This window comes from Protopterus annectens, chromosome 13.part0 (genome assembly GCF_019279795.1).
Source record: "Protopterus annectens isolate FY-2018-M chromosome 13.part0, PAN1.0, whole genome shotgun sequence".
Taxonomy (NCBI): Eukaryota; Metazoa; Chordata; order Ceratodontiformes; family Protopteridae; genus Protopterus; species Protopterus annectens.
This window is the reverse complement of record NC_056747.1, coordinates 564,494,824-564,521,234: the sequence shown is the minus strand read 5'-3', so window position 1 is coordinate 564,521,234 and position 26,411 is coordinate 564,494,824. Positions and strand designations below refer to the sequence as shown.

Here is a 26,411-nt window from a genome sequence, read left to right as displayed (position 1 = left end):
GATGAGAAGGTAAGAAATGTGGAAAGAGCATAAATATAGTTGCAAGTATAGAAAACTTCTGAAAGAACCTCATGTTGATCAGGAACGAACAGAGAAATGGTTAAGGAGTGGCGAATTCAAACCAAGAGATGAAAGCTTAATATTAGTGGCACAAGATAGTGGGCGGTGTACACGTTGGTTTATAAAGTCCATTGAACATGTGGGAGAAACAGACAAACGCAGGTTTTGTAAAAAACGAATTGGAAACAGCTGCACCCCTCGTTGCTGGTTGTGACATATTAATGGCAGAAGGACTGTATACCAAAAGGCATAATAATGTGGTGAGAATGTTGCACTGCAAACATTATGGTACTGAAGTGGCCAAAAAACACTGGAAACATGAGCCACAAAGCATCACAGAAAATGAAGATGTCTACATCACATGGGATCATCCATTATCAACAGTTCAAAAGATAGATGCTAGAAAACCGTATATAGTGGTCCAAGAAAAGAAGACAAGAGTAGCATTGATCATTGAAATTGCCACACCCAGTGACTACAGTGTCTTGCATACAGAGAGAGACAAATTCATAAAGTATCAGGATCTGCAGGCAGAAACAAGAACAATGTGGAACAAAGATACCTAGAGAGTTCCAATAGTAGTAGGAACAAACAAGTCTTATAAAAAATAATTTACAATCATATTTGGATACATTACCAATACATGTAACTCCATACGAACTGCAGGAGGAGTCATTACTGGGCACACTGTGGGTGCTGCGAAGAGCACTACTAGCTGATATCAAAAATTGAAACAATACCAATTTCATGAACTTTAATCATACTTTGACTTAGGAATGGGGTCCATTCCCGTCATAATATTAGAAACCCAAAAGACTTGGCAAACTTAAAAGACGAATATCTCCTATTTACTTCTGTTAAATCATGAGTGTATCTGCTATTCATCTGTTTTATCAAACGTCTAACATTTTGTGTCTTATTTAGTTTCTGTAATCAATACTTCTTTCATCAATCTTAATATGTCTATCCATCTATCTTAAATCAAGCAACTCTTCTCTTAGATAATTTTCTTTCTTAACTGTTTCCTGTAGGCATTCTACATAAAGTTCCATACTGCCTGCATATGACATGCTTTTCAGCTGCATCCTGTGTCATCTGTTGCTATTTTATATGGGAAGTCACTGTTTTATCTCTCCCCAACACTGACTGCATCAGAGATGCCACGGTTTCCTGCTCTTTCCCTTGTGCAGCTTCAACTGAACTTTTGGTTTCCTACCAAAGGCTCTAGAGCATCTTCATGTGGCAAGTGATCATACATATGCTTCCCATTCCACTGGTTTTTAATTTATTTGAGGATTTTTCGATGATGCTGGGAGATTACCAAATTTAGATTTTCTATACTAAATCCTCCACTACATGGGTAATCCATAACTTCAGTTTCTATTTCTTTGAATTCTCCATTACTAATCCTCTTTTCCACTTCTCACTTGTGTTTTCCTATTTTCTGTATTGTGGATTTTCCATATCCGGATGCTTTTGCCTTTATTTCTCTTCAAATATCTTTGGTGCTGTTTTTTGCATTGATTACTTTTGCTTTCTCCTATGCAATAACTACTGCACTATAATCGGATCTCTTTTTCTTTCCCCATGTCCATGCTTATCTGTTTATACCTTTCAAAAATCTCTAGGTTTTGTTGTTTATAGTTTCACACTTCCTGTCTCTTCATTTTCCAAGAGACCCAAAGTTTCTTTATGTAATGCTTTTTCATGGATCTGTTGTATTAATGAACAGAAATTTGTGTTTGAAGCTTTTGACAGTTTTTCTTGTGCAAGTATTCTTTCCTCTAATTTCTCTCTTAATTTTTTTGAATATCTTCTATCTGTAAATTCTGGATTTCTTACATACTAGTAATGGTAAATAATTTCTTCCTTGTCCTCAACAGTCCACTCTATCATCTTTATGGCTTTTTTTTGGCCTGCCAGTTTGTGTTTTTTGGTGGAGTTCTACAACTGGGGGAGGGGGTATCTCCTCATGTGCCTAGGAGTCTGGCCTAAGCCCACTGCAGGAATGCTTCCATGTCTTGAGGATTCTTCACAGTCATTGTTTTTCACTCCTGGCATCAGTGCACCTACCAAGACTGGGCACATTTTTATCCTTGGACTTGTGCAGTCAGCTGTCTTTTTTATTCTTTAACCTACTTATCACAGCGATATACACTACATAAAATACAGTCCATTTACCAGTGTTTTGCGAAAATAAGGTCCACCACGCGAAGCTACTTGCCAAGTAACTCTCCCTTGCTTGCTGATTTTATCATCTCACCATTCAGACCTGGGAGTGTGAAACTGCAGATGTTGTTGGAGATGGACTACAATATGGTGGCAAACGGGGAAAAGTCCATATTCCAATTCTGCCAGGAGGGCACCTTTACCTACAGAAATCCTAAAATGATGAAGTAAGTATGACTTTTTTTTTTAGAACAGAACAATTTGTTGACTTTAGCTTTGGTGAAAATTAAGAGTAGGGTCTAACCAAACTCCTGAGTATCTGTAGGTTCGAATGGTTTCAAAGGATCTGTTACCGTTGTGCTTAACAACCAGATGGAAGGGAATTTATTGAGTCAATGGGAAGCACCAAACAGCATAATTTTCATTTTACTTTTTAGCTTTAGTAAGACCTTGTGTTGGTTAATAAGAAAGTGGTCAATGTGCAACCTGAATGTTTTATCACAAATCTCAGTTTCCTTCATAATGATCGGTCTTCTTTAAGCAGCTGTTACAATGAGATTGCTTTCATTGGGATAAATCTCCTGGTAGTAAGAGAACATTTACACTGAGTAGTCCTCCTCGATCTCTTAGTAACACAAGATGCTACTAGGCCATGGTGCCTCAACTGAAAACAAAGAATACAACTACGGCTTTACCTGCACAGTCCTTGCCTGGTTCTTCTTACCTCTCAGGCTGCAGAGAGGAAGGGTTTCAGGGATTAATTCTTCTTTGAGCTACACTTTGTAATGTGGGGTACTAAAGGATTCTGGATTTGGTCCCATTCCTCTCACACTGCACATGCTCCCAAGAAAAGAGGTCATTTGAGGGGATCTGAGGAATCACTGCTATGTATATGATACTCTACTACATTTCACCTTCTCTCAGCTGTGAACACCATCATTTGATTTGCCTGATGGGAGTCTAGACTTCATATTTAAGCAAAGCAGAAGAAGCCAAATTAAACTAAATCCTGCCAAAACAGAGACAACGAGTATGTAACATTAAGGCTCTCCACAGCTGTTGTATACAGTGGGAATAGGTGGGTGGGAATTAATGTCTAGACAGTGACATTTAGAAGGGTACACCGACAACCAGATGTAAAATAGTCATGCTTTCATCTCGAGACCACTGTGTGAATTAAGCAACTAACTCCCCCCAGAGGGAGTTGCAATGGCTCCTCAAGCTTTAGTCTTTTTACTTTCAGACTACTGTAATGCCCCTAATGTGAGAAGTCCGGACATTAATCTTGACTACCTACAGCTGGAGGGAGAGGTCAGTAGTAAGGCTTCTGACATTTATTTGCAATAATATTCAGTTATTCCTGGGTTTTAGGGTTTACACTGGCTTCTGGGGCAAAAACAATGTACAAAATACTAATGATTACATAATGGACCCTACATGATAAGAGCTGTTACAATTCTTCCAGCCATCTTAGTCATGTCATATACTGACAGAGTGCTACCACCGATTCCCAAGTTGTGGTTGCATGCATCTGGTATGCAGCCTTTCTCATACCAGTCTCTGTTCCTGTAGAATTTCACTTCCATGGCAACAGAGGGAACATACTGCTATAGCTCACTTAGTCTTCACCTTCATTTACTTATTTGCATTTGATGTCCAACTAGGCAGTGCCTATTTTCAATTGACTCCAGGGAACAAATCCAAGAACAACCGTTAGACAGACAAATACAATATATTATCAGACACAATTAATCTTAATGAATACATACAATTCAGTATATACTGGAATTTAAAAATAATCAGAAACAGAAAAAGTTAGAATAAGCATTGAAATGCAAGTTAATTTTTGTCACATAAGGCATAAAGACAAAACAGATGCTGAAATACAAAATAAACCAGTAATGCTCGTAATATAAAACACTTGCAGAAATACAAAATAAACAAATAATGCATGCAATGAATGCGCAGCAGCTACTACAAATACAAAATAAGTATAACACATAATGATCGTCACAAAGGAAGGCTATGCACCCCACAAAAACAGCTTATAGAAATTACTGATTTCTGCAGTATTATCGGAATGTGATGTAAAAGCACATACATTTCATGCAGCTCCAGAACTATTGGTCTAAATAGCAAGAACAATCATTCAATGAGTTTTGGAGTAAAACTTAGAATACATTTGTCACTATGCATGTAACATATGCTTCACAGCTTGCCAACACAGACACAGAAGAATGAAACGCATCCTATTTTTCAGTTTAGATAATGGACGACTATCAGCTGACCTAAAGGTCACAGTGTTGTTTGTGACATTCTACAGCATATGCAAGGCAGAGTTAGTTGGGAGAATTTAGTAGTTTATTGGCAAATTTTAGATAAATTAGGGAAGGTGGGTGTTGAATTCAAGTCATTACAAACAAGGAATAATAGTGGATACTAGTATGGTGGGTGACCTGATGCAACTAAACTAACTCTGTCTCACTTGTGAAAAGGAGGAGCCCGAAGATTAATGAATACACGAACAGCATAAAGATCAGATGGAAGGAGATACACTGACGAAGTACAACTCAAAAACTGAAGGTAACAAATGGCTCTATCACTGTAAAGGCATCCAAGATTCAGATTTGTCCAAGTCAGTACAGTACTTAAACTTTACCAAATTAATCAACCATCTGTCTAATAAGTACTGCAATTATGGAACAAAAGAATCCCCACTCTCTTTCATGAAATTCTTGCACATTAAAAGAGTGGCTTTAGTTTAATTACTTTTGCAACATAGTCTGAAAGAACTAAGTCAGGAATGCATGAAGTTGAACATGCTCTACAGTTTACAGATGATGAATGCGATAAGCACCTGCAGGTATGGCATCATCAGAGTCCTCTACCATCTTTTTTACAAATATAAATACAGTGAAAAGTAAAGAGCTAGGAACTGCACCCTGCAGAATACGGGTCTATATTATAAAATCGAACTTTTGAAATTTCGAATCCCATATGTTCGACAACATATGATCGAATATATAATAAAAAACAAAAAAAAAATTACCTTAACAGTGCAGGCAGGGGGGCAAGCCCCCCTTTGCCCCCCCACAGCCCCCTATTTAAATATACCAACTCCGAGATCGCACTTCAGTGCAGAAAAGGGAAATTCTCCCACTCTGCACTGAACGGCGCCATTATACTTAACCTTCGAACACTTGAAATGTCGATCATATGGTGTCAACCATATGACGGTCGACATTTCAAGCGTTTCAGGTTCTAATAGGAAGCCCACAATACATAGGGTGACTGGCAGAAGAGAAACAGACACTGCAACACCCCATCAAACAGGCTGCACTCTGTCAAAGCAGCTAATGAGCAATCTACAAGCACTGAGAGACGGCCAAAATGGGTCTTGAAGTTCCAAAAGGCAGAGAAGGCTAACCACATCAAATGCTTTGGATAAATTTAAGAATAATTAATGATTTGACAGCCCTGCTACAGTTCAATGCATGAGGAGTCACTCAATGGCATCAAGCACCTGTCAATGGCATCTGTGTGTCACGATCAGATCAAGAGCCATGCTGTACTCGAAATAAGAGATTTTTATTACTGAAGTGTTAGGGGAGATAAACATGTACGCACTTCTGTAGAATCTGTGGAGCTAGGATGGCAAAAGGGTGATAACTCATGACTGAATCAAGGTACCTCCTTTATGTAAAGTTACCACAAGGGCCTATTTCCACACTACGGACTCTATTCCTTCTCTAAGCAGTTGATTAATAGCAACAAACTACAGTTATGAACCTAGTCATGGCTTTCACAAATTCTTGATGTAACATCTCAATGGAAACTGACTCAGGTTTCAGACTACAGACCTGTGGGCTCTTCCAGGGCTTTATTTCACAAAACAAGAAAATTCAGTAGTTACACCCTTTGAAAACACAATTGAGGTAGACTTTCCTTCCAAGTTACCTGTAAATACCACAAATTAGTCAGAACTAACCTCTTTACAAATAGCAGTTTGGTCTTCTGTTCCAAACGCATTAACAAGATCTTCCTTCTTGGCCACCTGTCCTTTTGAAACATTCATAAACACACTAGTGGTCTGTAGAACCTCATCAAGATCCTTCTCTCTAACAGGAAAAAAAATGAGGAAATCATTATTCTAAAACACTTCTAAATAAACCTTTACAACAATCTGTATAGATATACATGTGTTTGTGCAGCAACTCAAACCCGTTTACCCAGTAATCATACCCACAAGTATACCCATTTGTGTATTCTACTTTAAACCGAATACCAAGCATTATCAAACACCAAAACTCTGAAGACATCTTAGCATGACTGCACAACTTAAAACAGTTTGCAAATAAAATCATTGTGAAAGGCAAGCAAAGGTACAAGAATGTGATTGTCTACCAAACATATGGCTGGTACTTTATATCCCCACATAATATTATGCATCCACTCACTGTATGTGCAACCATGTGCAAGTTTATGCTTTCCAAAGTACAGTTTTGTACCTACCATAAATGTAGATGTCCGATAGGTATGCATCTGCAGTCATAACATATGGGGTTGTCCTGCCTCAGGCAGCCCTTCGGTCGGCCGGATTCCAAAGTCTGGGTCTGGCCTCGGCTGATGTCGCACTTTCCCCGACGTCAGAGTGTCTGGGGTATAAAAGCATTTTTCTCAGTTTTTCTTGCCCCAGATTCCAGGTGCCCTCTAGGAAGGCTAAATTTGGATAAAGGCTGAAAAGTTCCAAACATTTGCAAATTATATACATATATAAACAAACAAACAAATACACCATAAAAGATTCCCCCAGCTACCTGAAAGAGGGGTAAGCACCCTAGGAATACCACAGAGGGGAAGGCGGGTGGGTAAACCTGACTGCAGATGCATACCTATCGGACATCTACATTTATGGTAGGTACAAAACTGTACTATGTCCTTCAAGGATGCATCTGCAGTCATAACATATGGGTAGAATACCATAGCCAATCTGGGGGAGGAGGTACTAAGAGAATTATGGTGTAGTTAAGATCCCCTGCAATACTGCAGTTGCAAACCCTGCTCGGGATCTGGAGTATAAAGGTAGATTGTAATGCTTGGCAAATGTATGCACGGAGCTCCAAGTAGCAGCTTCTAAAATGTCCTTGGTAGCCACCCCTCATAGGAAAGCTGTAGTGGTGGCTGTGGCCCTTGTGGAGTGAGGCCTGATATTTTCAGGAACTGTATTTCCATGAAAGGAGTAGCAAAAACGAATGCAATTTCCTATCCATTTTGAAATTGTCTGTTTGGAAATTGCTCTTCCTTGCACCCCAGTTGCATATGCTACAAAAAGTTGGTCAGTTTTTCTGTTAGTTTTAGTTCTGTCCAAATAGTAGCGTAGTTGTCTGTGTATATCCAAGGTGTGCAAAAGTTTTTCCCCTTTGTTCTCTGGGTTAGGGAAGAACGTAGGCAAGTGAATAGCTTGGTTCAAGGATACCCTAGATACCACCTTTGGCATGAAAGTAGGATTGGTTCTCAGTGACACTCTATCCTGGTGAAAAATTAGAAAAGGCTGCACTGACATTAATGGCTGTAACTCAGATACTCTTCTTGCTGAAGTGATTGCCAGAAGGAATGCAGTTTTCCAAGATAAAAACTGGAGGTCTGCTGATGCTGCTGGTTCAAAAGGAGATAGTGTCAGTTTTTCCAGCACAAACTTGAGATCCCATGCAGGTGGGGGGGGTCTTCTTGGAGGTTTAACATTTTTGATCCCTCTCAAAAATTGTCTGAGAAGAGGGTGTGAGAAGATAGGTGGATCCATATTGTATTCTGCTGAAATTGCTGAAGCATGAATCTTAATGGATGAATAAGACAGGCCATTGTGGAACAATTCTGCTAAGTATTCTAGGATGTGTGCTAGGTTTGCCACTGTGACATCTGTGCCCTTTGATGTGCTCCAAATGAGAAATCTCTTCCATTTAGCTGAGTATGTCTTTCTTGTGGAAGGACTGCGAGCCTCTAGGATAATGTCCTTCACCCTCTGAGATAAAACGGTTTGGATGGGCTTTAAGGAATTTTCCAGGCAGTTAGCTGCAATGTTTTCAAGTTGGGATGCAGGGTCTTGAAATTGTTCTGCGTTAGAAGAAGAGGCCATAGGGGAAGAGGCCATGAGTTTGCCTGAGACATGCTTCTCAATAGCGGGTACCAATGTTGTCTTGGCCAGTCCGGAGCTATTAGTATGACTTTTGGCTGTTCCTCCCTGATCTTCAGTAGAACCTTGTACATCAATGGGAGAGGTGGAAAGGCATATACTGTTAGGGCATTCCAGCTGAAAGAGAGTCCACCCTCCAGGCTTGTGGGTGGTATGTCCTTGAGCAGAATTTCTTCAGTTGGTGGTTGAGTGGGGAGGCGAACAGATCTATCTCTGGGATTCCTCATTTCTTTGTTATGAGTGTGAAGATGTCTGGATGTAGCATCCGTTCGTGTGCATCCATGGTAGTTCTGCTTAAGCTGTCTGCTAGTGTATTCTCTTTCCCTGGTACGAATTTGGCCTGCAGCTGGATATTGAGATTCAGGCATAGGTTCCACAGATTCATAGCCATCCGGCATAGAGGGTAGGAATGTGTGCCTCCCTGTTTGTTTATGTACCACATGACCGTGGTGTTGTCTGTCCGTATTAACAGATGCCCTTGCTGGAGGAGGGGTCTGAATGCCTCGATTGCATGCCTTACTGCCAGCATTTCCTTTTGGTTTATGTGCATGCTTAGCTGCCCTTGAGGCCATAGGCCTTGGATACGTTTGTCCTCCATGTGTGCTCCCCATCCTCGGTCTGAGGCGTCCGTGGTGATGGTCTGCCTTGTTTTTGGTTTGTTGAAAGGCAACCCTCTGTTGGACTGGCAGGCCTGAGCCCACCACAGGAATTCCTTTTGAAGGCATGGAATGATTTGTATCATGGTTTCTAGACTGTGACTGTTTTGAGACCATACATTCCTTAGGTACCATTGTAATTTCCTCATATGCAACCTGGCATGTGGAATTAAAATTATGCAGGATGCCATGTAACCCAGGGCCTGCAGGACTTTCCTTGCAGTAAGCTGAGTTTGTCTTGTCAGAGTCATGAAGTAATCTGGAAGTTGTTTTTGTTTTTCTTCTGTGAGAAAAGCCATCTGAGTGATTGTGTCCAGATCTGCACCCAAAAAGGTTATCCTTTGGGATGGTACTAGTCTTGACTTTTGGATGTTGACTGTGTATCCCAAGGTTTGTAGCAGGTGTATGGCATAGGCCAAGTCCTTTGACAATTTTTTCTTGTTGTCCGCTTGTATTAGGCAGTCGTCCAGGTATGGATAAATTTGAATTCCCTGAAGTCTGCAGTGTGCAATTACTGATGCCAGGCATTTCGTGAATACTCTGGGCGCAGTAGATAAGCCAAAGGGCAATGCTGAGAATTGATAATACTCTGATCCTGCAAGAAATCTGAGGTGTCTTCTGCAATCTGGTCGGATAGGGACGTGCAGGTATGCCTCCTTGAGATCTAGAGTCACCAGCCAAGACTCCTTGCCCAACATGGGAAGAAGTTGCTGTAGGGTCAGCATTTTGAATTTTGGCACAATGAGATAAGTGTTCAGTGCGGACAGGTCGAGTATAGGCCTCCATTGGTTTTCTTTTCTTGGCACAAGGAATAGTCTGGAGTAAAATCCTTGGCCTTGTTCTGTAGATGGTACCCTTTCTATAGCTTTCATCTGAAGTAACTTGCTGATTTGTCTTAAAGCCTCTGCCTTCTGGTTTGGTGGAAGGTTTGGCATTCCGCCTCTTTTTGGCAAAGTATGGAAGTGAAACCTGTATCCTTTGTCTATTATTTGCAATGTCCATGTATCCTTTGTAATGCAATGCCAGTTTTTCGAGAATAAAGCCAGCTTTCCGCCCAAGGGTGCATCCAGTTGATCCCTGGTAGGCAGAATCAGAGTCAAGTCATTGGGTCTGTCCTGTAGTAGTTGTAGCTGTTGCACTACTCCTCTGGTTGGCAGGCTGCCACTGACGGCCTCTGTAGGGGCCCTTGGATTGACCTCTGCCTCTAGGGCGCCTGTTTCTGCCTCTCTGTGCTCTGAAGGAGTCTGGAAAGGACCAATTCTTTGTAGGCCAGTTTCTGCTGAACCTCGGAGGTTGAACTTGCAGGAAATCTTTAACTGTTTGCACAGATTTTGCTTTTTCTTCAACCTTCTTTAGAATCTCCTGTGCAGGGGAGCCAAATAAATGTTGTTTCTCCATTGGAGCATCGAGGAGTTTAGCCTTGACATGGTCTGGCAAAGATTGCTCCTACAGCCAGGCATGCCTACGAATTACTGCCCCACTCATAGCTGATCTAAATGAAGCCTCCAGTGCATCATAGCCACATTTTAAGAAATGATTACTGACCTGTTGTGAGTTGTGTACCAAATCCTGAAGGGATTTACGGTCTAAGGGTTCAGGTGAAGAAAGTTTCTTATTTAGCTGATCTAACAAAAAATCTTGGTACTGTATCATATGGAATTGACAGTTTAATGCCCTGGCAGAAAGAGTAGCAGATGTATAAACCTTTTTTCCCCATCTCTCTAATGCTCTAGACTCTCTTTCAGAGGGTAGGGGATTTTTGGCAGTAGCGGCTGCAACCCCTTTAGGGCCCTGAGAAATAGTTTCTGGGTCTGCAGCATGGGCTTTATACAGGTGGAAGTGAGAATCCGGGACCCTGTAATATCTGTCAGGTTTGGCGGGGGTCGGAGGAAGAGAATCAAGTGCAGTACTGACATCATTGTACACATCATCAATTACAGTTAAAACCGGAGGTATAGCTAAGGGCCTATGCTGGGGCAAATGCAAAAAGGTCCTTAATCTTTTTCTAGAATCAGAGAAATCCTGACCCTGCCATTGAAAGTGTTCTCTCATGGAGTGTAAAGTCTCCCAAAGGAAAATTCTTCAGGGGGGGAGGCCGAAGGGATAGATTCTTCTGCATCTGAATCCTCATAAGGCGAGTAGGCCCCTTCCTGGTGGTCTGACAAATCAGATCCATCCGTGGAGTAATCTGAGGAGTGAGGTTCAGAGGGGTCAGTCCTGGGCCTTTTGATTGGAGGAGGTTGGGAGGCCATGTCTGGGTGAGGGTTGGGAACCCCTAATTAAGGAGTTAAGGTCCTCAGCAAGACTGAGGATCTGAGAAATAGAGGAAGGCCTCTGGGATGTAGATTTGGCAGGCAAAGCTTTTGAAAGTTTGGCAGCTTTAGCCCTGGAGAAGGCCTTAATAGACATAGAAGCTGGGGGCCTAGCTGCCCCATGTGCAGGGGTAGAAATGTCCAAAGGTATGGTGTCGGACAAATCCTGAACACTAGCTTCGGTAGGGAGTTCTGAAGCCGACTCAGCCGGGGCGCCTCTGGCCTCGGTGGTCGGAGGTATGGTTTCGGTAGTAGGAATAGCCGTGGACTCTGTTTCAGCCAAAACCGAGACACTCGCGGTAGGCCTAGCCGTGGTTTCAGCCGAAACCGCGGGCCGCGAGTGTCTGTCCTTTTCCTTGCGTTTTTTGACCATATGCGAAGTCGGAGTCTCCGACGGCATTTTATAAGCAAAAGCGGTTCCAAAAAACTCCTCTACAAACTCTGACCGACGTCTAAGAGTCTGTCGGTTGAAGGAGGCACAGGCTAAACAAGCTGATACGTCGTGGTCTGGGCCTAAGCAAGGAAGGCAGTAAGAATGGAAATCCTTATGAGGTATTTGTTTCCCACAAGTTAAACAATTATTTACTTTGTCTGACATCGGCTGAGGCAAGAAAGAGTCCCCAACGGGGTACTTAGCTTTTTTCGAAGTCTTCGGTAGCTGAAATCTCTGGATCTGACCGACCGGCACTTGCGAACAGCTTCTGCTTCGGGCACCGCGCGGCAAGAAAGACTGAGGAAAATGGCGTCGGCTGATGCTTTTATACCCCAGACACTCTGACGTCGGGGAAAGTGCGACATCAGCCAAGGCCAGACCCAGACTTTGGAATCCGGCCGACCGAAGGGCTGCCTGAGGCAGGACAACCCCATATGTTATGACTGCAGATGCATCCTTGAAGGACATCACAAAATTACTACACTCTGGCTTCTAAAAATGCATCTTGTTGATACATAAACTACAGACTACATAACACCTGCACAAATAATGAACTTGAGCAAACCAGACTTCTGCACTACCTTGTGGCACGGCTTCTAGAGTGGCAACAAGCCCCCAGTGCCACCTACTGCTATTTTTCTAAATGCTAAATCACAAACAAAAAGGAGGAAATACTTGATTTTGTGAGAAAATGAGCATCATCCCTTTCTCAGAAAATGTGGCCTCAAAGTTAGAATCATTTAGTAATGGAGAGTGTTAGCCCAGGAGATGGCTTGCCCCCTTCTCCTACAAAACAATTTTAATTTAGTAACCCACTTCTCTATACTTATTTGGAATTTCTTAAGCTACTTTCTAACAACTGTATATGCCAGCACCCATGAACAGCTCATCAGAATGGCATAATGAACTTCAGTGCCTAGTTTAAATGTCAATTTGTTTAACTTTATTTGCTCTAAGAAAGCTGAACAATACAACAGTCTGTGTGTATGTGTGTACATATGTATATGCATACATACCCATATATGGACATGTATTTATACGCACACACATGCACAAACACTTCTTATACATTGCATATATACATGCATACACAAGTTTTTTGCCTCTCTCTCTCGCGTTCTCTCTCTACTCTCTCTATGGATCTACTTCATTTTCCCTAACTTCAGATTGACCGACACCCATTTGCCCGACCGTTTTACACACACACACACACACACACACATTTATTACACACAGGTATACCATGCAGTTATAATGTCGCCAGAACCTTAATATGTTTTCCAATACAATTCACATTACTAAACAAGGATGAACATTCTCCAGCAGTGTGTTAATGTACAGGTAATGCTCACTGGAAGAAGAAAGACTATCTTTCACGGTAGCATATTAAGGTGTTGTGAAACTCATTAAAAATGCTAATGGTCATCATTCTTTTATGGTTGCCAAGCAGTGCTTTTGCTGTTTAGTGAGCAAACAATTAAAATAAGTACATAAGTAAAATGTAAAAAAATAGAAAATAATGTTTGTTATGCATGCCTGCAAGCATGAAAGTAGGAGAGAGAGTGAGAGGGATCAAGGTGAAGTGGCTGCAAATAAGGAAGAGGGCAGCACACCTCTCACCTTCTTACCTCAATAAATATGGATAAAGCTCAAAATAATCAGGGGACAAAGGCACAGAAATCAACAAAGATTTACAAACTTAAAACGTTGCTAGAACAGGAATAGTATTGGTATGCATTTTTATGAAGGATATGAAGTCTGAAACTCAATGAATATAACCCCTAAGTAACTTGCCATCAATCTACAAATTTTATAAAGAACAGTCTGAAAACTGAGGTAAAAATCTGGACATTATGAAAAATCAGGTCAGTTGATAGATACAGAGTTATAAAACTTTCAATGTCTGGTATTAAAGGTACACTGCTTCTACATGTTACTGTTGCGTGCGTGTGCTTGAGAGAGCATATGTGTAGACATTAAATATTAACCTAACATATTTTGGACGCAAAACACTTCCTCTAACAGCATTTACACATACTGCATCTAGTTTGAAATGTTAGGCGGAGGAACTATTCTACATCAAATATATAAAAAAAATAAATACAGTATTAAAAAATAAAACGTGCATCATTTGCACAGTAACACACACCCTGTTGGGCATTATTGCTTGTTTAAGCTGACTAGGAGGTGTGAGAATGAAGATCCAGGAGCCCCTGGATAATGGTCCTAGCAAAGCCCATCACAGACCTGGAGAAGGAACCTAGTTCATTGTGCTTATGTAGCGCTATGCACAGAAGATCAAGTTGCTACTTCTAGAATAAAACCCATTCCAAAAAGCCAGAGATGAGGCCAAGACCCTGGTAGAGTGGGCCTTAACCCTGCCTAAAGTGCTTTGTTGGAGTAGGACTAAAAAAAGGCAAGAACAGGAGGCAACCATTTGAAGATAGGTTATCCATTCTTTTTACCTTCACAAGTAATGAATAACTGGTCAGAGTTTCTTACAGTTTTACTTCTCTCGAGATAATCAGAGCTGTATGTGGACATCTAAAGTATGGAGGATCCTTTCTTCTTCTTTTTAGGTTCTAGAAAGAAGACAAGGAGATGCATGGCTCATCCCAAAGTAAACTGGAATACCACTTCCTTTCTTTATGCCTAAAGAAACTATCTTTATGGAAAATGGGATAAGGCTGACTCACTATGACAGCCAGCAACTTTGACACTCTTGTTGCAGAAGTCAGAGCAATCAGCAAAAACTGTTTTCCATGTTAAGAACCTTAGGTCAACCTGACAAACTGGTTCATACGGACCAAGGGTTAAAATTTTCCAAGAAACAAATTAAGATCCCAAGGAGGAGCCACACCTCTTTCAAAAACATTTTCACATGGGATTGCATTGAAACAGGGGGATCCACAGGCAGACATGCTGAAATGGCAGACAGCTGTACCTTGAAGGAGAAGTAACACAGGCCAGAAGATAGCAACTCACACAAATATTACAGAACCACAGAAATATTGGGTCTATATCATATGAGCGAATCGCACAAATTGCAAACGCTCATAATATCGAACGTACCGGACCTCAAAGTGCTTTTTATGAGATCGAGATACAGTGAAGAATGGGATATTTACTCTTTCCTCACTGTAGTGCGATCTCGGAGTTGAAATGTATATTTAGCGGGGGGGGGGGCGCAGCCCCCCACAATAGGAAGTTAGAGGTCAGGTACATTCGATATTATGAGCGTTCGGGATTTGTGCGATTCGCTCATATGATATAGACCCACAAATATTAGCCTTGAAAGAGTCCTAGTTCTTGTCTTGGCAACAACTAGAATACACTTTCTATTTCCAAATATACAATTTCCTATTTGCTGCAGGTATTAAACCTGTATGTCCTCAAAAAATAGGAACCTGAATGGTATATTCAGGTAGTTAGCTGCATTAAAGAAGAATGCTCCTGAGGCAGCAACAGATTTACTGGAATGAGCCCTAACAGGCGGAGCAAGAGATTTTTCATGGTAATCATAGTACAAAGCAATCACCTTGGAAATCCAAGAAGACGTCTGTTTACAGAAAGGCAGACCCACAGCCCTGAGATGGAAAGAAACAAAAAGCTGATCAGATTTCCTGATACACAACTTAGATTCTACTTAAACAAGACTAAGGCTATGTACATCCAAAGTACCCAAGATCCTTTCACTATAGGATTGAGGAGAAGGAAAGAAAATGGGCAATTGAACAGACTGATAAAGAGGCATTTCATTCTCCACCTTAGGCATAAAAAAGGACTGGTACGTAAAGAAGCCCTGTCCTTGTGGAAGACCAGGAAAGGTGGGGACACCATCAAAGCCTGAATCTCAGAAACCCTCCTAGCAGATGTCAAGGCTAACAGAATCAGTTTTCCCAAGTACAAAACTTAAAAGAAGCAGATGCTGCACATCTTCTCTAAGGCTTAATTCAAATCTCAAGGAAGACTAACTGTTTTCCTGTGAGGTATAATATGTAGGATGCCTTTTAGAAAAAGTTTCACCTCCAACCTAGATGCTAAAGGTGGAGATAATGGCGGACATGCAGAAACAGCAGACAAGTGAACTTTCACTATGACATGCCACTGTCAAGTAACTCACACAAGTAAGAAAGAACTATTGGAATATCCACTGTAAATGGATCCTGATTTCTGGAAAGGCACCAGATGGAAAGTCTTTCATTTGGATAGGCAAGATTTTCTAGTACTGGGCTTTCTGGCCTCCTGCAAAACCCTTAGCACATCCTGTGAAAAAGATGCCTGAAAGGAATCAAAAGTTGCTCACCCACAGGGGTCAACTGTAGGGTTGACAGATGTGGATGAAACAGAGATCCCTTGTCTTGTGTGAGCAGGTCCACTCTGTGAGGTAACTTATGAGGCTTGCCCTTGGCTAAATGCAGAAGAGAGGACCAATGCTGCCTTGGTCAAAAGGGAGCCACCAGCAAGATTTTTGCTTGGTCCTGCTGAATCTTCAGCAGTACTTTCTGAATGAGAGGGAAGTGGGGGGATGCATAAAGAAACATCCCCTACAAGGAGAAAGACAGACAACCACATTCCAAGCCACAGGATGTGGGAGTCTGGCAAAGAGAGGACACTGTCTGTTCAGACAGGAGGCAACTAGATCCAGAACAGGAGTATACCACCGGTGAACCAAATCCAGAAACATATCCCTGTGAAACATCAATTCATCGGATTGTGTCATGGATGTGCTTACTGTGTCTGCCATAGTGTTTTGAGCTGATAGGATATAAACCACAAGAAGAGCGTCATCTTGCAATAAACTGCCAGTTCCCATACTCTGACAGCTAACCTGCAATGAAGGCAAGACATTTCCCTCTCCCCTGCTTGCTGATATACTACAGAACAGTGGTGCTGTCTGTAAATATTTTCAAAGGACCTGGTTGAAAGAGAGGATGGAAAGTTTGTAAGGTGAGAATCACAGCCCTCATTTCCTTGAAGTCGATATGCTCTCTCCTTTGAAAAGTGGTCAATGTCATTGAACCTTCTTGGAAGCAAATGTTGATTCTCACCCTGTGGCCAAGACATCTGTGAACAGGTGTTGAAATGCCTGGGGCAAAAGAAGAGAGAGACCCGGATTCAGAATTAACTGTTGAATCCACCAAAGAAGCTCTGCTTTTAGGCATGGGAGAAGTGGAATCGCAAACTCCAGAAGGTGAGCATGCTGAGTCCAGACTGACTTTAAAAACCACAGAAATGTCCTCACGTGGAGTTTTGCAAAAGTCAACATGGGTAATGTGGAGGCCATGAACCCTGCAAGTCTTAGAAACTCCCTGGCTGTAATGGAAGGAAGAGGCTGAAGGTTTTCCGGAAAGGCAATGAGGGACTGAACCTTGTCAGAAGGAAGAAAAACCATCATGATGTCTGTCCTGAACCTGCACCATAGGAAGATGTGATCCTGAGATGGGGTCAAAGTGGATTTTTTGAGATTTAAAGTGAACCCTTAGCTTTGAAGGGGGTGAATAGCCACCTGCAGGTTCAGTGACAGCTGTTCTGACTGGGGAGCCAGGAAAAGACGATTGCCCAGGTATGGGTATACCTGGATACCGTGGACTCTCAGAAAGGCAAGCACTTTGTGAATACCCTTGGGGCAGAACTGACAGTGCAAGGAACCCACTGAGAAAAGTAAAAATTTCCTGAACAGAATAAGAATGGGAATGCGTAGATATGTATATTTGATGTCTAGAGACGCCATGTAAGACTGAGGTGAAATCAGAGGAAAGAGTTTGTAAAGACAACATGAAAAGAAGGCACTTCCAGAAAAGTGTTTAAGTGGGAACGATCCAGGATTGGTCTCCATGGACCATCTTTTCTGGGAACCAGAAACATCCTTGACTAAAACCCTCTGAATTGTGCCTTGAGAAAGAAGCTGAGATAGAATATCTGGAAATCAGTGGAGTTGATTTGCAGGGGGCTGAGCAATATCCATGAATGGAGAACGAGTCTTCCAAGTCATGAACCATCCCTGCTAGATGATAGAACCCAGGAATTCTGAGTGATCCTTGCCCAAACTGGAAAAGAGAGGGAAAGATGAAGAGATAGAGGACTAAGACTTAGAAGAGGCGAGGACTAAGACTTAGAAGAGGCCGCTAATAGTCACAGAGAACTGGGTCTGACCTGAAAGGTCTGCTAAGTAGGAGCAGAAGCAGTGGATTTTGACTGTGGAGGTCTCCTAACAGATTTTTTAGGCTTGAAAGCAGAGGCAAAAGAGGATCTAGTTGGTCTCCTAGCAAAGGAAATCTTAGCTTGAAAATTCCTATGGAACTTAGGAACAGGGAGATGAACAGGCGCTTCCAAGTCCTGAAGTGCCTTTCCTGTCTCTTGTAGTCTTAAATAAGTCAGTAGCTGCAGAACCAAAAAACAGACAACTTGTCCAAAGGAGCATCTTGCAATTTTGCTTTAATGCCATACAGTAATGGCTGAAGCCTTAGCCAAGAATGACTCCAAAGCACACAACCAGATGCTGCAGCTCTAGATGATGCCATCACAGCTGCACTTAATAGAATGCCTTGTGCTACTTGTGGAGAAAATGCCAAAAGGGACAAAACCTGAGTTTTAATTTCAGAGTCAGGTAACCAAGCAAGGGCTTTTGAAGCCTGGGAAAGCAGAACTAAGGAATGCCTAAACATATGAGTTTGGTAATTCATCGCTCTAATAGCTTAAGTGGAAGTCATGTAAACTTTTTTACCAGGTCTCTCCAGAATCTTGCTATCTTTATCAGGTGGAAGTAGTTAAACAGCAGATAACCGGGAAGACTTATCAGAAGCAACAGAAACAGCTGGATCAGCTGAAAGACACTTGTAGAGGAACTTACAATCATCAGGCACTTTGTAAAATCTATCTGGCTTCTTGGGTGCAGGAGTCTGAGAATCAGGGGTCTTGGAAGAAGCAAAAGCATCCAGGAAAGCTGGCAGGACTGAAGGTACTCAAGAAGTAGAACAGACTTCCATTTGCAGAAGATCATAATACCTCTTTTGCTCTGCAGAGATCTGTGAGCAGTCCCATTTAAAGTATTCCCTCATTTTGTTAATAATTTCACCAAAAGGAAATGGGGAATCACCCCCATTAGATTTCTCCTCTGAGGAGCATATTCAAAGGAGAAGTTATCTGAGAGGAATATGCCAAGGAATCTTCATCAGAGAAGGAATCATCACTATCAGCAGAAATAACCTGCTCCCCAAACTTTAGTACAGAAGAGGATGTAAAGGAAGGAACAGGAGTTGCAGAGGAATTCTGCAAAGCCATTAGAGCCTTAAACCTTCAGAAAAAGCATTCCAGTCCGACTGAGGAGAGGAAGGAACATGAGTGCGCCTAGTCTTTTATTTATTCTTCACATGCATTTCTGCATGAGGAGAAGTGGAGAAACCAGATGTAGGCCTAACATCTGGAATGATTTGCAGCTGACAGGAGTAGAAGGAACATCCTCACGGTCTTCAAGCACAACAAGACACAGTCCCCTTCTCTGCCCAAACCGGACATCTGCACTGCCTCAGCAGATGTGCCTAGATCGGATTCCCTAGCAGCTTCCAATGAGGTACCCACAGAGGAACCGGACCCGACCTCTAGAAGTAACACTGGATATTCACTGACTTTAAAGGATATGTCTGAAGCAAGAGGCACAGCTGAAGAGGACTCAGGCCTAGGTTTGTTAACCTTCCTCTTCAAATATGGCTTGGCCGAAGGACCCCCGGAACCCGCCATAATGTCTTTACCCGAGATGTTTAAGATGTTGGTTCTCTATCGATTTAAAGCCAAAAGTAGATTACTCAGTGTTTTATGGACAAAGATCTGGCAAATTGAACAGGAGGGATGGTCGTGATTGGGGCCTAAGCAGAAAAGACAAAAGTTGTGATTATCTTTATGTGGACTCTGACTTCCACACCTACATTTGCCCTTCCTGAATGACATGAACTAAATACAAGACAGTAGCCAAGAAACAAATCCCCAATGGGGCACTTATCAGAAAGCTGTAGTGACCAACGGAATCAGGCAGCAGACCGATGTACGAGTCAAATGTTCCGAAGGGTGGCAGAAAAGTTCAGAGGTTTGTATGTGCAGACGTCCTTTTATGGCTGACATTGTGATGTCCCACGTACCTGCAGTAGCAAAAAAGCTGTTGTATACCGGCTGGACATCGGGTTGTTGGGTAGAGGACTTCCCACATATTTAGAATCCTGCAACACTGAATAGAAGGTCATCCCCTGATCCAGTTTCCATTCACTATGGTCCATCTCTGTCCTGCTCAGGCTTGTCTGCCACAAAATATTGATCCGACAAAGATGTCAATAGAGTGAGACTGTGCTGAAAAGTTGTCACAGACTACCACAGCTAGTTAATAGAGAAGGTAAAATCTGATTCTGCCTGTTTGTTTGTGTACCACATCACTGTGATGTCTGCAATTGCATGTAATGGTCCATAGGGACAACAGATGATTAAGAACTGAAAGCATTTATGACTGACAACATCTCTTTTACATGCATGTGTTTCTAGTCTTTTTTTTTCCAAAGACCTGCACTTTTATCTCCATAGATATTGCTCCTCAAGTAAAGTTTGAGGCGTTTGTTGCAGACTGTGCTAGAGGTGGAAAGGAAAATGAGAGACTTGGATTCAGATAACATTGGTTTCTCTGCCAAAGAAGGTCCCTTCTCAAAAACTCCAAAACTGGAATCTGAAATGTCAGGGGACATTGATGCTGGGACCATACTGATTTTAGGAAGCACTGAAATTTACTCGTGTATTTTCTTAGAGGAATCATGAGAAAGATAGGTGTCATGAATCCTAGTATTCTGAAAAATTCTCTTGCCCAGACTTTTTCAGGAATGTAAAAACTGAGGAAGAGCTCTACATATAGATCTACATTTTCCTGTGGAAGAAATGATATTTGAATAGAGATATCTAAATGATACTCCAGCAAAACAATCCGGTGAGGAGTTAAACAAGACTTTTGGATGTTCTCCTGAAACCACAGTCTGTGCAGGAGATCACCTAAGTGAGACATTCCTGGCACTCTGAAAATGGCAATGCAAAGATAAGCAAGTTGTCTAAATGAGGAAAGCTGTAAATGCCTTACAGTCTGCAGTAGGCTATCACTGAAGCTAGACACTTGGTAAATACCCTTTGGTTTATCCACTGCTCTGGGGTAATGTGGAGAACCGAAAGTGTGATCTAGACACACAAAACCTTAGAAATGTCTGAAATCTGGTGTTATAGGAATTGTGATGAGCAGTTTTTAAATCTAAGGTCACAAAAATTTTAAATGGGGTAAGACAGGTAACTGGTCATGATGAGATAAAAGTTTGAACTTTGGGACGATCACAAACTGGTTTAAAAAAGAAAGAAAGATAAAGGACTGGTCTCCATGAAGCTTCTTTCTTTGGCATCAAAAACAGTCTTGAATAAAAGGCTTCTATCTGAGAGACAAGGAAAGGTTTTATTACCTCCTGAGATAAAAGATAATGAATGACAGGTGGGAAAAGACAAGTTTCATCAAGCGAATGAGGAGGAATCTTCTGAAAAGTAGGGAATGATTCTCACTGCCATCTGTATCAGTAATGAATCTCTTTCACACCATATTTGTCTGAGACTATCTATTAGCAAAGAGAAATGGAGATCCAGATTTTTAGGAAGAATTAAAATGACTGTCACGGTGGAACAGAGAATGTTGAAACAGTCATTCTGACTTCTTAGATCGTCCTTCATTCTGCGAGGGGAGCTCCTCCTTTCTTCTTGCAGTTTCTCTGTCATTGCTTTTTAAACGTCTGCTTACGAGCAGCTTTCAGTGTCTGCTTATTTTGCTTTTTTGTAAAAAGTTGCAGTGGTAGTATTAAACCTTTTTACAAACGTGGATAAGGAAGGCTGAAAAATATGTGAAACTATATATCAGCTTCTTTCCCTCAGCACATTTTGTTAGGATCTCTGCAGCAAATGGTCCAAAGACTAGCCCTCTATCTAATGAAAAATTCAAACTTTCAGCTTTAACATCCTCAGGAAGATTTTGGCTACACAGCCAAGCAAACCACCTCATAACAGTACTAGTAGCTCCAGCTCTAGAAGTGGTATCATCTGAATCAGAAGTAGATTTCAAACAATTTACAGTGACTTAAAACACAGAAGCAATAAGGTAACACAAACATGATTTTTTTCCTCCGATGAGGGAAAAGTTGTCAATGTTTCTCTAATGTTCCTCTATCTCCTCATATTCTCAAAAGGGGCAACCTTGAGAATTCTAAAAATAAGTGCTGCAGAAGAATACATTTTCTCCAAAATCTTTCAAAGGCTTTTCCATCCTTGACAGAAGAGGTGATATTGGGATTAACCAGAACTTTACCTGCAGCTGGGTTTACCAATGAAATCACTGCTAAGTCTAATCTGGAATTAGAAAATAAAAACTTAAAATATTGAGGAATTTTATACAATCTGTCTGCTTTCTTAGGAGCAGCAGGCTGTCTGGCAAGTTACAAGCTGTACTAAGAACATCCTCCAATGCTGGAAGAACAGGAGGGACTAGAGTAGGTTCAGGGAATTCCAGTTGTGACAAATCATATTGCTTGTTTAAAGGCAGAGAAAGATCATTATATCCCCAATGAAATAACAGATTAATTCTAGAAACTGTTATAGAAAAAAGAAAATCCTTCCAATGGACTACCAACAGGCATAATCGCCAGAGAGAAAGACAGAGAATCAGAAATCCAAAGAGGGTTTTCATTAAACATAAAATCTTGTACAATGTGATAAAGGTTCAAATGAAAATGACAAGAAACAGCTGTATAAAACATCAACCAGGCAAATAATGTGTGCATGTAACAAAAGAAGGAAAAAGACATTTAAAAAAAAATTTCACTTATAATATGTGATCATAATGGCTACATTACACGTTTTATTTTGGAACGTGAATGGCCTCACAGGTATAGACAAAAATGTAAGAGTACTGCATTATATTAAGAAATGAGTGTAGATGATGCTATAGGAGACGCATTTTAGCAGAACAGAACATGGGAATTTGATAAAGAAGGATTTCAGGATGGATATTCAGCAGAATATCAGGGACAAACGAAAAGGGCAGTACTTATACAAATTGCTAAAGGAGTTCCAATAGTTTCAGAAGAGAGGAAAAAAGATCATAATGATGTATTTGTGGCAATAATGGGTTACTGGCATGGGAGGAAGATTATGCTGGCATGTATTTATATTCCATCTAAAACTGCTATTATGGAGCTTAAGGAAAAAAACTGAGAGAAATAATGAGCTTTCAGCAGGGAATGTTACTTAGAGGTGGGGCTTACAACTTGATTTGAAACAATGAGGATGTATCTGGAGGACCTAAAAGGAAAAATATAACGAGAGAGGATACATTGCTTAAGAAATTTTTGAAAATATCCGGTATGGAAGACATGAATTCAGTAGTAGGAACTCAGAAAATTTACGTATTATTCCCCAAGTTACAATAACTGGGCTACACTAGACAGAAATTATATTTCATAAGAACATATGCATTTAATTGAAAATTTTGACATACATCCAATAAATATTTCAGACCATGCACCAATAACAGCCAAACTAAAAATGCAGGGTATTGAAGTAAAAATGAGACACTGGCACTTTCCCACCTAGGTGGTAAAAAGACAGGAACTTAAGGAATGGATAGTGGAAATTATTTGAAAGTTATTAGGGAAGATATAAATTTCTTTAGACGTTATAGGTAGAAAGTGGGATAAAATGAAAGCGGGGTTTAAAAATAGGGAATGAATAAAAGAAAAAGAGATACAGTTAAGAAGTAACATGAATTATTTAGAGGGCAGACAAAGGTTAAATACTGCAGAATAAGGGGAATCCCAAAGAACAACAAGAGGCATAAATGCAGAATACTAAAGAGAAAATAAGGGAGGATATGGATAATATTCATGAGTATAGAAAGATTGCTGTTAAGCAACATTTTTTTTGTGAAAACTCTAGAGCACAAAACTGTTTAGCATAACAGCTTGGGCAACAAAAAGTAGAAAGGATTGTTGCCAAACTTAAGAAGGCTATAACACACAAAATAAACAAAGATCCTGCAGAGGTATCAGAAATATTTTGGAATTTTATGAGCATTCGTTAAAGCAGTGAACACTTGAAATCAAGAAAGAGCACAAATGGAAATATTTATGGAAATCTTAAGTATACCACAGTTAGAGGTAGATGAAGCTCAACAATTAAGATAAGAAAAGAGAATATTAAAACAGTGACATAAATCAATCTACAGAAACGTCTCCAGGAAAAGACAGTATTCCTACAGAAGTTTGGAAGCTAGGAGGGAAGAAAGTGAAAAAAGATCTGGAAGTTTTTGTTTAACTCTATTTTAAAAGCAGAGGAAGCAACAACATCCTGGAAGAAAGCTACGGTGGGTACAATACCTAAAGACAATAAAGACTAATCAGACCCGGCTTCATACAGACGTATTTCAATTTAAATCCATGATTATAAAGCATTTGCGTCTATAACAGCTAAACAAATTTCAAAGGTGTAGCCAAAATTGACAGATATAGATCAATGTGGTTTTCAGGGGGGAAGGCAAACATCTGACAACATTAAAAGAACAATGAAGATGAGGAGGAAAGCAGAATGTAAGAAAATACAGCTGTTAACCAAAACGAAAAAATGAACTGCAGACCTGCTGGCAAAAAAAACAAGTAAACCAAAAGCCAAAATTTTAGCGCTTTCATCCACTGTTTAATACGTGAACTTCCTCAGAAACATTTTCAAATGATTTCCAGTTCCTTAAATAACTTACTAAACAGGAAGAAATAACTTACTAAACAAGAACATGTATGTGTGTGTTTGGGGGGGGGGGGGGCACATGTTTATATGTCCATGTGTGTGTGTGTGTGTGTGTGTGTGTGTGTGTGTGTGTGTGTGTGTGGGTGTGTGTGTGGGTGTGCGTACGCATGTGATTGTTGTGTCTATGTGGGAGAGGTCTTTGGATACGGATTTCATATGCTCAAGTTGATTATTATGCCATCCACACAGCATGAATTTATACTGCACTTCTATGACTGTATTTTTGCATTTATACATATGTATGTGTATATATGTGTATATACATTCATTTGTGTACATATTTAAATATTTTTATTTTGTTATTATGACAATACTTCATTTTTGTAGAAAATTACAGCTGTTATTTTTTCATTTTGATGGTCATGATGTCATTTCCTGTTTAGTAAGTTATTTAAGGAACTGGAAATCATTTGAAAATGTTTCTGAGGAAGTTCACGTATTAAACAGTGGATGAAAGCGCTAAATTTTTGGCTTTTGGTTTACTTGTTTATTTTGCCAGCAGGTCTGCAGTTCAAAATACAGCTGTTCTTGGTGGGCATTGATGCAGAGAAGGCATTTGACAGAGCAAGCTGGGATTTTATGAGTAGGCCAATGGAAGCATTTGCATTTCCTAATACAATACGGTTAATTAGGAAAATATATGAAGGATCAGGGGCAAGAATTAAAGTAGGAGGGTTCCTCTCTGAAAAGTGGTGTGTGAACCAAGGAACCAAGCAGGGGTGTCCTCCTTCCCCTTTGTTACTGGCTTTATATTTACAGCCATTGGCAAAGAAAATAAGGGACTCAGAATTTCAAGGTTACAACTGGTATGGTAATCAAGAAAAGTTGGCTTTATTTGAAGACAATATTATTTTGTACACGATAAAACCAGAAAAGGACATTTCAGTGTTGTGGACCACTCTGAGGCAGTTTCAGGTCTTTTTGGGATATAAAAAATTAGTGAAGACAAACCAAAGATTACAGCCCTGAACTATGCACCAATATTTATGGGGACACAATAAAATGAAGTATGTAGGACTATGGTTTAAAAAGGATTCTGTTATGGCTACTAAGGACATGTGGGAAGAGACTAAAGAAAAGAGAATACAAAAACTGAGAAATTGCAAGCTGTTTATAGATATGGATTGCAAAATACAAGCAGTGAAAATGTTTTTATTCCGGTTAGTTTTGTATACAGGTCAGACGTATTTTATCAACCAAAGGACAAGTTGTGGATAGTAATTAATTAACAGTTGAAGGAATTTATCTGGGAAGGGAAGAGAGCAAGTTGTCAAGTGTGAAACGCTGAACCTTCCAACAGAACAAAGTTGTTTAGGATTATCTGATTTGAAGGGATATTTTAGAGATATACATTTAAGGCTCATATACATAACACTCACAGATAGCTATAATTCGAAGTGGAAAGGGATGACAATGAAACTGGAAGAAATTAAAGTAGTAATGAGAGAGTGGGATTTTGGATGCAGATCCTTAAAGAGAATAAAGTGACACAGAATATTATGGATCCGAATGGAGACAGCAAGGAAAAAAGAGTAGTATTGCTGAAACCAAATTCATCCTCAAGTCTTGTGAGTACCTTCACGAGGACGACTCTGTTTTTCACAAAATCTCACCAAGATGACACCGATATATATATGTGTGTGTATATATATATATATATATATATATATATATATATATATATATATATGTATATATGTATATACACTGTATTTTACATAGTATACAACATGAAA

General features: G+C 40.5%; 1 protein-coding gene across 1 annotated transcript in view; it reads right to left on the bottom strand.

Moving 5' to 3' along the window:
- SBDS (SBDS ribosome maturation factor) overlaps window positions 1-26,411 on the bottom strand; it is a 471,306-nt gene that overhangs the window by 341,445 nt on the left and 103,450 nt on the right. The window contains exon 2 of the mRNA XM_044054206.1: window positions 6,218-6,347. Within this exon, the coding sequence (XP_043910141.1) occupies window positions 6,218-6,347 (130 nt within the window). The remainder of the gene's footprint in view (window positions 1-6,217; window positions 6,348-26,411) is intronic.